General features: G+C 54.7%; 1 protein-coding gene across 6 annotated transcripts in view; it reads left to right on the forward strand.

The window, feature by feature from the left end:
* The window catches only part of RALGDS (ral guanine nucleotide dissociation stimulator), a 55,877-nt gene that overhangs the window by 32,931 nt on the left and 6,574 nt on the right, over positions 1-16,372 (forward strand). For 5 of the 6 annotated variants that reach the window (XM_039561562.1, XM_010397775.3, XM_039561563.1 and 2 more), the window contains exons 2-5: positions 14,753-14,863; positions 15,280-15,473; positions 15,837-15,911; positions 16,058-16,251. In XM_039561562.1, coding sequence (XP_039417496.1) covers positions 14,753-14,863; positions 15,280-15,473; positions 15,837-15,911; positions 16,058-16,251 — 574 coding nt within the window. Of the gene's footprint in view, positions 1-2,046; positions 2,110-14,752; positions 14,864-15,279; positions 15,474-15,836; positions 15,912-16,057; positions 16,252-16,372 lie in introns of those variants that run through there. The other variant, XM_019284971.2, reaches the window with a different exon arrangement.

Here is a 16,372-nt window from a genome sequence, read left to right on the forward strand (position 1 = left end):
GCCCTGGCGGTGCAGGGGTTAACACCAGCGAGGGTCAGCAAGTCTGGCTTTGCTGGGATTTAGAGCCAGCTGCAGATGTGCTGCTCTGGATGCTTCCCGCTGGAACGGGGGCGGTGGAGGGGGGGAATCACCACTAAAGCCTCTTTAGTTACTGTGCAGATATCCGCTGAGGGCAGCCAGTGCTTCGGGGAGGGCAATGGCTCCTTCTCCCAGTGCCGAACGATCAGCCCCACAACCTGTGATGGAAAGTCTTGGTCAGCCACGGACAGGAAGGGATGAGCTCAGGCTCCGGCTGTACCGGTCCACCTCTGGCCTGGTGGCAGCGGCTCATCAGCTCTGCAGAGTTCATGAAAGCTCCATCCAGCTTGTTTTCCCCCTTCTCCCCTCCCTGCTCCTCTCTCCTGGGGGTGGGCGTACTGACAGGGTTTGGAGTACATCATCTGGTTCGTGTTATGCCTGGCAGGAAGTCCAGCCTCGCCGGCCCGCGGCACTCCAGGAGGCTGAGGGGCCGCGCTTTTGGCAGGGAGAGCAAGAGCAGGGGGAGGAGAAGAGGGGGTGATGCAGCGTGTGCGCCTCTCATCCCAGGGGAGAGCCTGCCTGGCACGTGTGAGCCCCGATGTACCCCGGCTGGAGGCGGCTCCGGAGTTCAGGAGAGGCTTTGCAGCATCTGGGGCGATGCGGCTGCGAGGGAAAAGTGGCGGGGCTGAGGGAGGCTTTGCGTGGCCCCCGCTGGCACTGAGCAAAGCTCTGCTCACCTGAGCGTGGCACGGGCACAGCTGCCAGCCAGAGCTCCTCTCGAGCTGTCTTTGCCCACGTTTCTGTGCTGGGCTGTACGTGGGTCTGTGCTGTGGAACAGTCAGAGCACTGCCCCAAGCATCCGCTCGCTTGAGCTTTCCTCCCAGTCTTGAACAGATAAATTCCTCTTTTTTTTTTCCCATTTGCAAGTGATGGTGAGAAAATGGGCATCCCAGAGGGGTGCATGGTGACCCATGGCCTCCCGAGCAGCACGGGGTGTTCAGTGCACGACTGGGGAAAGGAAAAAATGTGTCGCTGTTGTGACAACTGTGGTGGCCTGGTGGGGTTGTAATCCCCAGGCAGAGTTGTAGATGCACACTGAGAGGAGAAGGCAGATTATTTGAATAAGAACCCCTAGAGACCATCAGTGTTTTGCTGAGCCTCAGTGACAGTCCCCAGGTCCATGGTGGGACCTCTGTCACCTCTGCCAAAGGGAGCTGTGCTGGGTTTTGGCAGAGCTGTGGCAGCTCGTGGGAGGATAGTCTGGTCCCACAGGGAATAGAGGAGCCCTGGAAAGCTGCTGGGCAGGCTGCAGGGAATGTGGCTCGCTCTCTGGTCCTCACTCAGCCCCCAGGGATGGCAGCAGGGAAGACTTTGCCTGTATCCCACAGCAACCGTATCGATCACCAGGCATCACTCGGAGGCCTCCTGGCCGTGTGAGCCAAGTGTTCTCACCGTGATTTTAACCACAGGGGATGGAAAATTTAAACTGACTGTCTCAAGTGGGGGATTGACAGAGCAGCTTTGCAGACCTTTTGCTTTGACCTTTTCGGTTCCAATCCATTCCATATCAGCAGTGAGTGTCAATCCTTCCAGTCCAGCAGGAGCCACAGAGTGAATTTCGTGGCCCTCCTGGTCCTGCTGGCCAGGAATGGCCTAAAACACCACTGCAGATGACACAGACTGAAACTTTCATGAGGCTGATGTTGCTGAACCTCTGACAAGGCTGGGCCGACGCTTATAAAAAAAGCCAATGTCCTTGCTATTCTGGCTCTGTTTGTTTTCTGAACAATTAGGAGATTTTCAGTTGCTAAATGCATCCTTGAAAACTTGAATTGCTCAGTCCAGACGCCGTGGAGGTCAGTGCTTGTTCTTTACAGCTGGGAGGGAGGGGCAAAGACATCTCTTAAAAGCCATTTTCTTTTCACTTCCCATGGTGCCTTTGGAATAAGATCCTTTTCTCCCAGCCTGTTCTCCTCCCCCAGGCACAACCTGATATGTCCCTTGCAATTTGCCAGATGAACATCATCTGTTGGTATTTCTTGGATGAGGACCTACCTTCTGGCTCCCTTCCAGAGAGGTTTGGAGCCGCTGGTGAGGCCTGGAGCAGACTGGGATGCTGATTGCTGGTGGCTGATGCAGGGTGGGAATAACAGAGATGGGAGGGATTTTTTTAATTATCATTTGATATGGTTAGAGAGCAGTTGGGGAGAAGCTTCTAAATGTGCTTGTGTAATAATTGTTTTACTCAGAGGCTGCTGTGCCATGTTTCCATAGGGGTGGGGATCCCCATACCGGGATCTTGCTGAGGTTTTAGTGGATTTAGTACCAGACTGGCAGCCCTGGAAACTGAAATCTTTGTTTGTTCACAGGCTGAACAGACAAACCACCCCCCAGGCCACCCCTGTGCTTCAGCATGGCTCAGCTTCACCCCCACCCGCTGCCCCAGATCACACTAATGCTCCACTGCAGCCTCTTTTTTTATGGCTCTCAGGGTGGCATCACCAGGCAGGGGCAAGGAAATGCAGTCTTGGAGTATTTCCCCACTTCCCTGTGCCTGGGTTTGGAGTGTGATGAGCAAAAGGAGCATCAGCCAGCTGAGCCTGCAGGGATGGGTCTCGTTTAGCTGGCACCCACCACTCTTTGGGATCTGGGGGGGCTGGCTGTGCCCATCCCACACTTAGGGCTAGAGCACAACCTGTTTTTAGAGCCACCTGAGTTGGTCTGGCCATAGGAAGGGCTTCACCACCAGCAGCTCCTCCATCTCCCTTCCCAGCTCTCCAATCAGCCACTGCGTCCCCTGAGGGGAGTGTAATTGAAGGAGGAAAGAGCTTATTTAGGTCGCTCTAGACCATGTTTAAAGGCTGAGTATGCCCTGCTCACACTTTCTCTAACGCCTTATCTCCAGAGCTGCCTAATGACTGGCTTTCAAACGGACATGCTCCTTTTATTTAAATAAATCCTTGCAGCAGGGCGGTCTCAGTTCTCAAATATTTCTTCATCTCCCACGGACTCAGCAAGAGGGGGGAAAAAAATGTGGTTGCTAAGGAGCAGGATTTGGATACAAAGCTGGCTGAGCTGCTGGCGGGGGGCCCGGGGGGCTCCAGCACGGCTCATGGCGAGTCAGGGTTTGTGCATTGCTGTGGTGGGATGGCACCTGCGGGGTCTGGGTGAGGAGGATCAGGGTTTGAAACATTCCTTGGGCCTTGGGAGAAAGAGTTGAGTTGTGGGACTCACTCCTTTTACAGGTTAAAGTGTTCATCCCGTGCTGTTTGTGTGGGTTAGATCCCACAGCAGCATCCATGGCTGGTCCCAAATGTGTGTCTGTTGTTCCAGAGGTCTGTGGGACCTTCGATTTGCAGAGAGAAGCATGTGTATGCTGAAAGGTGATGCTGGCAGTGGGGTTTGGTGCCCAGGAAGATCTGTTAAGCACCATGCTGAAGCTGTGTGGCAGCCTCTGGCCGGAGCATTCCTGGGAGCACCAGCAGCAGGGGAAGGACTGGGGTGTTTGGATACTCCAGTTACCAGTTTGTGTCATTGCCCAGGTGGGGACTCACCTGCACGTCACAGCAGCCCCAGCCCTCAAACACAGCCCCAATAACGATGCATTTGGACTTTGCTCCTGAGTCATTAGGGAAAGGGAGCGCTGAGCTCGGGCACGGAGCACTAATCCCAGTAATCCCAGTAATCGCAGCCGCTCCTCGGGCTGGCAGGTTGGCTGCCTGGAGAGAGTCACGGGGAGGGGGTCGGAGCAGGGGCAGAGCTGCAAGGGCTGCTCTGGGCACTCGGGTTAGCACAGGGGGTTTGCAGAAGGCCTTTTGTGGATGGGCCTTTTGTTCCTTAACACCTGGGAACAGCTCTGCCAGAGGTGTCAGGAAAGTCCTTCCCTCATTCTCAGCATGCGGTGGCGTGGGCTGTGTTGGGCAAACGCCGCTCTCCTCCGGTGCATTGAAGTGATGACTCTGCAGCTCCTCCAGCCTCCGTCCCTCTCACCTGGTTTTGGTTTGTTTTTGTGATGTTATGCAAATCACCTCTCCGGTTTTCGGTTACGTACCCGCGGCTGTGTTGGCGCGGGTTCTCCTGGGGCAGCACTTTTACGTTAGATAACGCGAGTTCCCTCTACCTGAGGGTCAGGAGTTATGTGACAGCGAAGTGTCAGTGGAGATTAAGCACACACAGAGGCTCCTGGCGTGGCCTGTTTGTCTGGGCTGGCTCCACAGCGGTTTGTTTTCATTACACCGTTGGTATTTGGATGAGCTCTGCTGTCAGAAACATGCTGGGACGGGAAAGGGCGGCTTCCCTCTGCACGTGGGGCGCTGGGGGCCGGTGGGAGCAGCTGCCTGGGGAGCCCCGGGCTCAGCAGAGGCAGGATGGGGATGGCTCTGGCTGCAAGGCACCAGCCAAGTCCTCAGAGCTGATGGGAGCAAAAAAAAAGTTGGTCGAACTTGCAAACAGAGCAGATTGGAGAGGAAAGTCATCGGAGGCAACTTCATCTGGAATGCTGAGGCATTATTTTTAGAGCGGCTTTGCTTTCTGCTAACCACACTCCAGCAGCTGAGCTAAGGGCTTGTGTGGAAACCTGGTTTGCCAAGGGCTCGCTACCCGTCTTACCAGAACTTCTTTTCATGTGATGGAGCAAAACCATGCACCCTTTCCCTGCTCTTTGCAGTGGTTGGGTCTCCATGGAGACTCTCAAGCTGAGAGCCAGCCCCATGCTCCTGCCCCAGCCAGAGTGTGTTTGTGAAATGATGTGTTTGGGTGCACCTCTAGGAGTTGGAACTAACTTCAGGAAACCAGGGTTTAGCCAAGCTGGGCAAAGCAAAGCACCTTGCTGTGGGAAATCAGTAAGGATGCTGGAGCACCACCTTCATGTGGCTGGGGGGTTCAGGACCTTACCTTCCAGTTTAGGCTGAAACCCCAGGGATTTTGTTCAGACACCTGCCTAAAAGGCTCAGTTGGTGGCCTGCTGCTGGCAAGGTCTGGCTCTGTGCACCAGAGCAACAGCAGAGCCCGGGAGCTGAGGGATGTGTGCTGGGGCTGCTGGTGTCACCCCCAACCCTCCCCTGCCGTGACCCCAACAATCACTGTAGACTGTCCAGAGCAAGGCTGATGCTCGGGTTGGTTTATCACCTTAAAGCAGCCCAGCTTTCCTCCAAATGCTGCTATTTGTTTGCTTCTGATGATATTTTTAATGGCTATTTGGTCCCAGCTGCAGTTCTGCTGATCAGGAGCCCCGTGCTGAGCAATGCGTTGCTGGTGCCCGTTGCTGGTGACAGTCACTGGGATTACTGGATTTCTAGACAATGTGGTTTACTCGATTCAGTCCCGGTTGCAACAGTGAGAACTGGCAGGAAGATGGGACAGGCCTGGCTGGTTCTTCCCTCGCAGTGCTGGGGGTGACTCAGAGCGTAGCTATGGCTCACACCAGAGTCATAACAAACACTTATTCCCTGAGGTGCTTCTTGGAGGGGGGGGGTATTCCACAAACTCCATCTCTCCCAGTCCTCATTCCCATGGATTTTGGCGTGTTCCTCAGCAAAACTCAGCTCTGGGAGGATGGGGCTCTTTGAGGCTTGACCTGTCTTAGTCCAGGCAATGTCAAAGGAAAGGAGTCGGGGAAGGAAGGTGGGCACCTCTGCCCTCTCCACACTGATGCTGCCCCATGGTCATTGTGCACCTCAGCTTTTTGGGTATCCCAGGGTGTGTCCCCCAAAGCAATTTTATTAAATGGGAGGGCGAGCTGCAGGAATGCTCACCTGTGGCTGTAATCCCAGGGGATGAACGGGGCAGGGTGGCAGGAACACATGAGTTGGGGTGGGAACATGCCTGTACTGGCTCACCAAGGTGCCATGGCCAGGAGGAACAGGCACCTGCGTGGTGTTTTAGCTGCTCTGACATGGCCCGTGGCCAAACCCGCGCCTACAGTGCAGGGCTGAGGGTCTGGGGAGGGAATTCGTGCCCCCAGCCTGGGCACCCACATTCCTTTGTGCCACAGGCTCTGGCACACCCAGCGCTTAGGGCAGGACCCGGGGCCAAACCTCACTGCTGAGGCTCCCAGTGTGTGTGTTCAGACACTTGACAACAGCGGGATTTTTATCCTTTTCCAGTTGTTTTCTCCCCAGAGGTGCCAGTTAATCGTAAAATCTCACTTGCTTCAGCTGTGGAAATCACCCGGAACAGGCAGAGCATCCCAATCGCAGCCCCCCCGGGTGTCTGCTTGTTGACACCTGCTCAGGTAGCACCTCCTGCCTTGTTGACACCTATTTAAGTAATGCTCCCAAGGTGAGATTTTGTTGATTGCAAAGCAGAAGTGCTCACTCCTGCCTCTTCCACCTTCCCACGGGCGCCGCGGGGAGGGGAACAAGTAGCGGGATATCCTGCAAGGGGAGAATCTCTGCGGAGCGAAGGGCACGGCCTGAGACCCGCAGCTGGGATGTGCTGGGACACGCTGGGGCTGCGGGTGTCAGGAGGAGGCTGGGACGAGCCAGGCTGATCCCGGGAAGCACATGGCAGCAGCAAATGGAGGAGCCGCGCGTCATCCCAGCCGGGGTGGGAGCTGGGCGCGGGGGGCACGACCGGAGAACAAAGCCTCGCATTTATTCCTGCCGTCCTTTCACCGTCAGCCCCTCTCTGCCTCCCTGCACTGGATTGTTCCTGCATTTTCTCTGCTTCAGCTGTTTACTGGGTCACCCTGGTGCAGACACGCACACAAAGAGCGAGCCATCGCCGAGCCTGTCCCTGTGCCACCGGCACTGCGAGCCCCTCTGCGGCCCCAGGAGCACAGTGGTGCCATTGATCCGGCTGGCAGAGCGTGCCCGGGGCCAGGCCGGGCTGGGGGCGTGCGGAGCCCCCTGGGCATCCTCCTCTGAGTAGGCTGTGGCGATGGGATTTGAAGGAGGGGGCCCCAAAAGGTCTGGGCTTGTCAGCTTTGCCCACGTTCATTCCCCCACCAGGTTTGGTGGAGGGAATGTCAGCTGACGTAAGGCAGAGTAAACACATGGGTGGACACATTTATTTCACGAGGGCTTATTTTGGTTTAGCTTATCTAAGCTAAGGATGTGTCTCAGCTAAATCAAAATTAACCTTGTTCAAATGGAAACGGAGGGGAGAGGTGCAGTTTCTGTCAGCCAGAGTGTGGCCAGGCAAGGCCGTGGCTTTTGGACAGCCCCCAGCCTGGCCACCCCAATATGTGCACCTTCAAAATTCCAGGGAGATGGGACGTTGCCATCTTCTCCCCTCTGCAAGCTGCAGCAGCGGGTTACTGCACAGACATTTACAGCTTAACCAGGCTGCTTGGGAATGGTGTGTGGTGAAACTCACTGGGAATGTCTGTGTGGGGCCAGTGGGATGGTTCAGCATGGTATGGGGGGCTGCAAGCCTCCTCCTGGGGCTGGTCTGGTGTTTTACACCTGGCAGTTACTGCAGTTGTGATCTTTGCTTTGCCCTTTCTGCACATCCCACCTTGCTTGTGCCGCAGGTGTGTGCCCAGGTGAGCATTCATTCATGCAGGACATGGACATGCCAGGGCAAGGGGCAGGTTTGACAAAAGGAGCTGATTTTATTGCAGCTCATACTTCCTAAAATTAATTTTTTTGCTGTCTGAGAGCTGGAGAATATGCAAGGTTTTGTGTCTCTGGGAATGTAGAGACTTCTGTGAAGATGAAGTCACTTGCAGGTGCTGATCCATGCAAGGTCTGTGTGTCCTGGTGAACACGTGTGAAGACAGAATTGACATTTTAGGTGTGACCATTCCAATCAGTTTCAAGGAACGTCAGCTCCAAGTGCCAACTTCATCTCCATCCCTTTCCCAATACACCTGGCAGCTCTTGCTGCAGCAGCAGTAACACATGTGGTGCACCAGGGCCCTGTTTCAGAGGTGGAATCCATAGAGTAGCATTAGGTCAGGTAGGCTGGAGCTCTTCAGGACGACCCCTCATGTTTTAATTCACATTTGAACAAGCCACTGGGGAGCTGTCATGTTGCATGTGACTTCCAGGTGCTACTGTACACTCAGAAAAAAATCAATCAGTTTTTGAACTTGTTCCCATTATGGTTTTTTGCAGATTTTTCTGTTCCATCTCGGTAAAACGCAAACCTTTTGTTCTGAGCTGAAATGACTTGGGATGAGACGCTCGATCTTTATTTAACCTCGCAGAGCAGTATCTATATTAATTTTTTATACACCGTTTTTCGCCAGCCGTGTCGTTCTGGTTTCACTTCCAGTAACGCCCCGGGGCTGTGGGTGAGTCGTGGTGGAGCAGTTGCTCTGTGAGCGAGGGCTGCGTCCCTCTGCTCCGAGCCTGCCCTGCGGAGGTGTCGGCTCTGGGCTGGGATGCTGCCGGGGCCATCGTGAGCACAGGGCTCAGGGCTGTGGAGCAAGAGCTAGATCTGCTGTGTCGGCGGGATCTTTTTTTCCATCGACTTAGAGAGGAAGCAAAACCTGCTGCACTCAGTTTTCTTGGAACAGCCTGCAAGGGGAGCCATCCCAGCACGTCCCCTGGCAGGGGCAGGGGACACAAGGGTGTCCTGCTCCGGTGGTGTTTTCAGATGGGATGCAAATGGCTGGTGGTCATCTCTGCTCCTGGGGGTGGGAAACACGGGGTTTGCAGTTAATCAGTCATCCCTGTTGTGGCTGGCGTTTGCTTTTCCCTGGGGAGTCCCCTGTCAGGCTGATCCCCCAGCATCTGCATCCCCCTCTGGGGTCTGATCCTGCCCCTTGAAGGCTGGGGATGGAGTGGACGTGCAGAGTTTTTGAGTTCTAAACCCTAAAAAGAGCAAAAAAAGTCTCTCCAGGTGGGAAGGCTCTTAGTTTTCTTTAAAAGCAAACCAGGAGCAAATGGGGGAGGAATCCTGTGAATCTGCTCTGTCTCATTCCTGGACCCGAGTGCTGAGCTCCTAATCCTTGCTCCAGCCACTGACTCACTGCATTCGAGTCACAAGATGCCTTTGTAAGCGATCTGCCAGCTTCCCTTCTCCCTGAGCTGCCAGGGTGGAGAAGGCTGCCTTTGGATACCCTCTGCAACCCCTCTGGCTCACAGACACAGGATCAGACTGGCTGTCAGTCTCGGGACCCAGAGAGCCTGAGGGAGGAGGTGTAAGATCCCCACAAGAGGCAGGTATGGGGTGATGTGGCTTCTCTCTCTGCCCCATCCTGGTGCTGGGTGATGCTCTGGCCCCAGGGCTGTTGCCCTGAGACACAGCTTTCCATGCTGAAGCACCTGGAGCAGAGTGTCAGGAAAACCCAGCTGTAGAGCCCAGCAACTGATGAGGAGAGAACAGACCCTCAGCTGTTGCCACTGGCCTGGTGTCCTGGCAAAACCACCCCTTTTTCATGGTGGGTTTAAGTTTAGCTTCTGGCCCTTTTTCTGTTCCTTTCCTGTTTCCCCTTTGGTTGTTGTGTTTTAATGGGCTGTTGGAATCAGTCCTGGTTTGAGGCAGCTCAGAGCAGGCAGGAAGGCAGGCAGAGAGTGTTGAAAACCCAAAGGAATCGTGTCTCTCTGCTGAACATCTCTGCATGAGGAGCAGGGGCCAGGTACAGTCAGGCTGTGGCAGGGGACTGAGCTCCATCAGCAGCGACAGGAGCACTCAGGGAGAAAGGAGACAGTGGGAGATCAACTTGCCCAGCTGGAGAGAACCACCCCAGTGCCATCAGGGCCATCATTGGGATGATGTTTGGAAGCAGAAGTGCTCCTGCCCTCAGTGGAGCTGCTGTTCCAAAGGACATGCCATGAGTCACCAGCGTGGGCACCTTTCCTTCCCCTGCAAACGGGATGTTTGTCAGCTGCCTCACCAGTTTGGGGTAGTCCTTGTGGTCTTCCTGAGCACAGCCAGGGGAAGGAAACTGCCTGTGAGTGCCAGGAGTGGGCAATCCCTTGAGGCAGAGCCGTGGGGGAACAGCCACCGCAGGGCTTTTTGCCTGGAAGTCCCCACGGGGAAGAGCGTTGTGCTGCGTGTGCTTATTTGGGATGTGTAGGACAGAGGGTGCTTCTGCTTTTGCGGTCTTTATCTTCGGTTCACAGAGCTGCGCTTGTTTTCCTTTCACTACCCGGGGGTGACTTTTTTTCCTATTTCCTTTTACATAACGTCGTACACTCGGGTTTGCACAAGAGGTCCCGAAGTCGCTGCTGTTTGTTGCAGGGGTTCAGGGCTTGCTCCTGAGGGTGAAATGAAAGTGAACTCGGGGTTGGTGTCAGCCGTGGGGGACACGGGCCGTGGTGGAGCCGGTTTCTTTAGTTCCCGGAAAGGCCCATTTCCCGTTGCTAGTGGGAAGGGATTATTCTGAGAAGGGGCTGGGGATTGCAAAGACCAAACCCCTACTTGCTGTTTTCTGGCTTTTACCACCTTTCATCGAGTTCTTTTGAGCTTATGCAAGCGCGGAGCTTCAATGGGAAACTCCTGGTGATGTCTCCGAGGTTCAGCTCCGCCTTTTCTTGTCTCGTTAGCCAGTGGGACTGTTAATTCCCAACAGGCACACATTCCTGGCTTCCCATGGGCAGGGTTAATGTCTGCTAAAAGCAGCCCCTTTGAAATCACGGTGCAGAGATACTCTCGGTGCTGTGCTGTACCTGTCTATAGAACAGGCATTTTGTGTAGCTCGACTGAAAGCGAGCAGAGTAACACGAATATCTCGATTGTTAAACCAGCTGTGGTCCAGAGAGCATCAGCAAAAGCACTTTAAGCAGTGGTGCCTCTTCCATGTGTGCTGAAATTAATACCTTTTTCCACTAACAGTTCATTATTTTTGTGCCTTTGGAGGCCAGCGCTCTAACCCGGGGCACGCAGGACCAGAGCTCTTAAGACCTGGTAATTGTTGGGTAATTGTCTGTGTGTAACGTGTGGGGATGCTGTGTGCTCACACTTAATCCTGCACTTTGCTCCTGTCTTACCAAAACCACCTTTGTGACTGATCTCAAACACTTTCCAAAATGCAGAGCCCGAGCCAATGTTTTACTTTGCTGTTTGGCCTTTGCGTTTTCCCCTCCTTTCATCTGTCAGGAAGAGCCGAAGGCAGAGTCCCTGCTGCTTCTGCTGCTCTCTCCCTAGCTCTGAGGGTCCCTCACACCCTTCCTCTAGGCTCACGAACCTTGGCTGCATCTTAGAGCTCCTTATTAATCCTCTGTGTGAAGACGTGGGGTTTGACACCACGCCGAGTACAAGAACATTCACCAGAGAGCAGAAGAGTTTATTGCACGGAGCAGGAATTCCTCCCTGGTGTAGTCACAAAAGCTTTGAACCATCAGTGGGAGCTCCAGGGCTGGCTGCAGTTGGAAGAGGCAGTCCCCAGGCCCAGGGCAGCCATCTGGTGCAGACCTCCCGTTTCATATTTCAGGGGATGAACTCCTGCAGAGTTCACTCACGGCTGCTTCTGCAAAAGCCTCTGCTCTGCACAACTGGGCAGAGTTAAACATGTGGCTTTTCCTTGTGCCCCTCCAGCCAGAGGCCTTTTTCCCGCTGTGTAGAGCAGACCAGGATTGCACACTGAGCTGGGGAAATCAAATCAAACGTTCATTTTCCTGTGTCTTCCTTTTTCTTGGTGCCCATCTTGAAATGTGTTGGATCTCACTTTCTCTGGGCTTCCAGGTCCCGCTCGTATGAGTTTGGTGGAAGGTGCAGATGCCATGACCATCAAATCTTGTTGCAGATGTTTAAAGCACGGCCTGGGCCTGTTGGATTCATCCCTTGTGCCAACAGAAGGGACTATTCACCTGTGTCTCACCTTCAGGCTGAGGTGAAGGAGGGTTTGTGTGTTGGCTGAGCCTGACTCACATTCCCTCCTTCTGTGGGGCAGAAAATTCCAGCAGCTGTGTAGGGCAGGCAGTGGGGAGCAGTGACTGTTGCAATATTTACCAGCACTCCTCTGTCTCTTCAGAGACCATTTTGAAGGCGTTCAGCTTTGGTTGACTTGCTGGAAATCCTGGTGTGGCTGCAGGATTCGGGGTGGCCGGCACAAACATAAGCCACGGGTCAAGGTTTTGTGTCTCTCCCACCTCATCTCCTCACCTGCCAGGGGAGAAACGTGTGCTTGGTGCAGGTGTTGGAGCGAGACTCCTCTGGCTCTGTCCTGCCGCTGCTTTTTTGCTTGGTTGGTTTTGAACCATCGTGTGCAGAATGCACAATCAGCATCTCGGAGGAGCAGCCGTAGGAAAGAGGAAGCTCACACGGAATATAAATAGCCAAATTTTAGAATGTCCCAGTGTAGCAGCTCTCCTGGCTCTTGGCAGGAGCCTGCAGAGCGCTGGGAAGCCGCGGCCTTCGTGTGTGGTTTGCAAAGGGGGAACTTTGGGGGATATCACACAAGTCAGCAAGACGAAAAATGAATGAATCTGACAGTCTTGGATATGGGAAGGAAATGAAATTTGCTTTTACGCACATCAAAATGGGGAGTATCCCCTGCACGTGACCTGAAATGCAGAGTGAAAACCCTGCACAGTTGTGGCAATACTTTCCACTGTAGTTGCACAGCAGCTGCCAATGATTCATGGGTTGATCCTGAGATGGTTTTTTCCTCCCATATGATTTAATTTATGAATTTAATTGCATGTCAGCAAGCATCTGATTTTTCTTGATATTTTGGGGTTTGCAACTGCCCAGCCAAATCTCTTTTCTGAGTTAGACTGTACAGGGCTCTGGTCCTGCTGGACCCAGAGCTTTCCTCCAGCCTGAAGGCTCAGCTTAAATGGGAGGTACACGGGGTAGGGCTGATGTGCATTTTGGGTGATGAAGATTGGGAAAGATCCCAGGACAAATTGGGAAGCGTTTCCATGGCTTTTCTTTCTTTTTGTTGGAAAGGGCAAAGTGGAAGAAAGAAAAGTGGAAGAAAGACTACTTGGCCAACTTGGTTAGGTGCTGTCACTGTAGATGGGTGATCCAGAGTGGACACAAAGCTTTGGCTGTGCTGGCAGCCCTCTCCCAAAGTTGTGCCAGTCCCCTGGGCAGTGTACTTGAACACAAATTTGTGCCATAATTTATCCCAGAGCACGGAACAAGAGCGGGCCAGACGCAGGTGCCAGGAAGGATGTCTGGTGTCTGCTGCCTCGTGTGGGTGCTGTCAGGGCTGGTCTGGAAGCCAGTGAATCCTGGGAGAGGCTCCTGATGCTCACAGCAGAGCTTCACAACTCCTCAAACCCGTCAACAAGCCAAACCTCTCCATAGTCTGGCATGAAGTGAGAAAAGCAGGTTCAGCCGAAAGTGAAAAAGTCAGTAACCCTGCCCAGGGGGATTCTCTGCCCTCATTCATTACAGCCATGAATGAGAGGCTTTTTCCAGCTTCCCCTCAGAGCTGGCTGTGCTTCCCTGCCTTGATTCCCTGTGATTAACCAAGCCGTGGCTTGAGCAGGCTGTGATAACAGAGCAGTGACCGCTGCTGTGGTGGTGCTGCTGATAAAGGATGGTGGTTAAAGAGCATTTGGGTGCACGTTCAATCCGTCGGCTCGGGGTCGTGTTCTGCTCCTGTCTGCTGAGATGTGCAGCCTCTTCTGAGCCTGGGGCCCGGGGTGTGGCTGTCCCTGTGCTCACAGGGGGCAGTTTGGAGGAGGATTTTTTGCAGGGAGCAGCATCACTTCTGGGGCTCCATCCTAAGTCCTTCCATGGCAGTTTCTTCCTCAGCGAGCCCTTGTGTTGTTGTCAATGCTCAGGGCTCTTTGAGGGGCAGTTGCAGGGAAAGCTGTGGGCTGGCTCTGGCAGGAGAGCTTTGTCCCCACAACCCTGTGTCCCAGTGATGGTCACCTCCCCCTCTAACCAGCTTACTGCTTTCAGGCGTTTTCTCCCTCTGCTGAGCTGTGGGTTTTGGTGTGTGTTTGTCCATGTCCTGCCATTTGGCGAGAGGGATGGAGGGCGGGGGAGATCCCCGCAGTGTTTAAAAGGATCTGGATAAATCTTCTTAAGGGAGGCACTGACTCAGCAGAGCGTGGTTAGGGAGGAGGAGGAGGAGGAGGGAACCAGATTGTCCTTGTGGGGCTGCAGCTGCTGCTGAGCCTGTGCTGGCATGTGGTGCTGGGGGAGGCGTGTGCCCTGAGAAGCATCACCCCTTTCCTCACCAACTTTTTGGTGTTCTCCATCCTCCAGAGCAGAAATGGGAGCCTCATAGCTGGGTGCCTGTCACCTAGAGGTGCCTGTCCCCTGTACCCAGACCTGTCCTGGCTGTGGCTGACCCAACCCTGGTGCAGATCCCTGGGATTTCCCCCCAGCTTTGAGCTTTCCCCTGGGATTTCTGCCTCATGCAGTGGCCAGTGCTGCCAGAGCTGGTGGGCAGCTTGGTTTGAGTTATTATTTATTAGGGAAATGCACCGAGGTGCTTGGTTCCTGCAGGGACAGATCACTGAGACCCTGCTCAGACCAGGAGGCAGTGTCACCTCATGGGAGGGGCAGAGGCTTGGGGAGGGGAGCAGCCATGGCTGGGCACTGGGCTGTGCTGTCACTGTCCCTTTCGCTGGCTTGTGAGCGGTCCCACCTTGCACTGGCATAGCCTGGCTTTGCTGAAGGGCTGAGATGTGGGGCCAAGGGACATGGGACACACCAAGAGCAGCTTCCCAAACTCCTGGCTCCACTGTGGGCAGGCTCAGCTGGCCAGACACACTGGTGTCACCTCGCTTGCATTTCTGAGCAGGTGAGGGAGACTCTCACTGCCAGCCAGGCAGCTGCTGCCTTTGGCTCGCTGGGATCCCTTGTAGGAGCCACAAAACAACTCTGCCACACTTTGCTCTTCTTATCTCATGGTGTATCTTGTCTTTCCATGCAGAGCTCCACACAGGAGATCGGAGAAGAGCTGGAGGATGGTGTGATCTACAGCATATCCCTCCGGAAAGTGCAGCTCCATCACACGGCAAACAAAGGGCAGCGCTGGCTGGGGGTAAGCTGGGGGCTCCTCCTGCCACAGGGGAGGTTTCAGATGTTTCCCTGCCATGGGAATCATGTATTTATTTGGGAGCAGGGAGTGGGAGCACCTGCTGTCCTCTGCCACATGGGAAGGGGCACAGGTGACAAAATCCGCAGCCCCATTTTGAAAAATAGGGCAACTCTGATTTGTATCTGGATTTTGGCAACCTTGAGGCCTTTCCTGGGATTTCCCAAGTGCTCAGGTCTTCTCAGCTGGGTTGCTGGTGTTTGCCGTCTGAGGAGACTCAGCTTTTCTTTCCCAGTTAGGAGAGCCCCAGGCACTGTAGGGGTCCCAGCCCAGACCTGAGCTTGTGAAGCTGGTGGGAACACTTTGCAGTGGATGGTGCCTTTCTTCACCCAGCCCACTGACTTCTGCTCCTGTCCTGGCAGTTTGAGAATGAGTCAGCCCTAAACCTCTACGAGACGTGTAAGGTGCGGACGATAAAAGCCGGGACCTTGGAGAAGCTGGTGGAGTACCTGGTCTCAGCCTTCAAGGGCAATGATTCCACCTATGTCACCATCTTCCTGTGCACTTACCGGGCCTTCGCCACCACCAAGCAAGTGCTGGACCTGCTGCTTAACAGGTGAGGCTGCCCTGAGCCCCACAACACAGCTGGGGGTGGCCAGGAAAGCCCCAGTATCTTCTGCTGCAATGCCTTGGAGGTCTGCTGGCTTTTCCCAGCTCCATCCACTTGAAGGTTTTGGGACAGGGCAGGGAGGACACAACTTCCCAGAAAGCTGGAGCTCTTCCAGTGAGGTGGTCAGTGCTGGCTGCTTCCCTGTTCCTGTAAGAGGGAGGTTGTGGCAGAGGGAGGGGAGCAGGACACTGCGTAGCAGGTTCATCCTGACCCCTTGGCAGAGCTGGGGGTGGTGTGGAGCGGGAGGAGGCTGCTCTGAGAGGCAGCTGAGTGCAGGGTGCTTACTGCCTGCTCTCTGTGCCCCACCAGGTATGGCAAACTCCACGTGCAGGCGAATGGGGACCATGCCAGGCACACTGTGGACGAGAGGATGGAGCTGAAGAAGTAAGTCTGACTGTGCTGTGGTGGCTCTGGTGGCAGCTCTTTGGGAGGGATGTGTTGTCCCAGCAGTGCTCCTGGGCTTGTGGGGGTGCAGACAGGTTTCTCCTGGCACCTGATCCTCTTTGTCTGTGTTTTCCCCCTTGCTGCAGCACCATCTCCTCCATCCTGGGGGCCTGGCTGGATCAGTACTCAGAGGATTTCCGCAAGCCCCCCGACTTCGCCTGCCTCAAGCAGCTCATCTCCTACGTGCGCCACAACATCCCCGGCTCCGACCTGGAGCGCCGAGCCCGCATCCTGCTGGCCCAGTTCCAGCAGCAAGAGCAGAGCGAGGCCGAGGCAGAAGGTGGAGTCCTCACCCTGCTTGTGGGGTTATTTGGGGCTGCAGGTGGAGGGAATGCTGCTGGTTGGCATCAAGGTCTCCAGAACTTGAGCCACGTGGCTGAACAGCCATAAACCCTGTTTAC

The sequence above is a fragment of the Corvus cornix genome, chromosome 17 (genome assembly GCF_000738735.6).
Source record: "Corvus cornix cornix isolate S_Up_H32 chromosome 17, ASM73873v5, whole genome shotgun sequence".
In the NCBI taxonomy this organism is placed as follows: domain Eukaryota; kingdom Metazoa; phylum Chordata; class Aves; order Passeriformes; family Corvidae; genus Corvus; species Corvus cornix.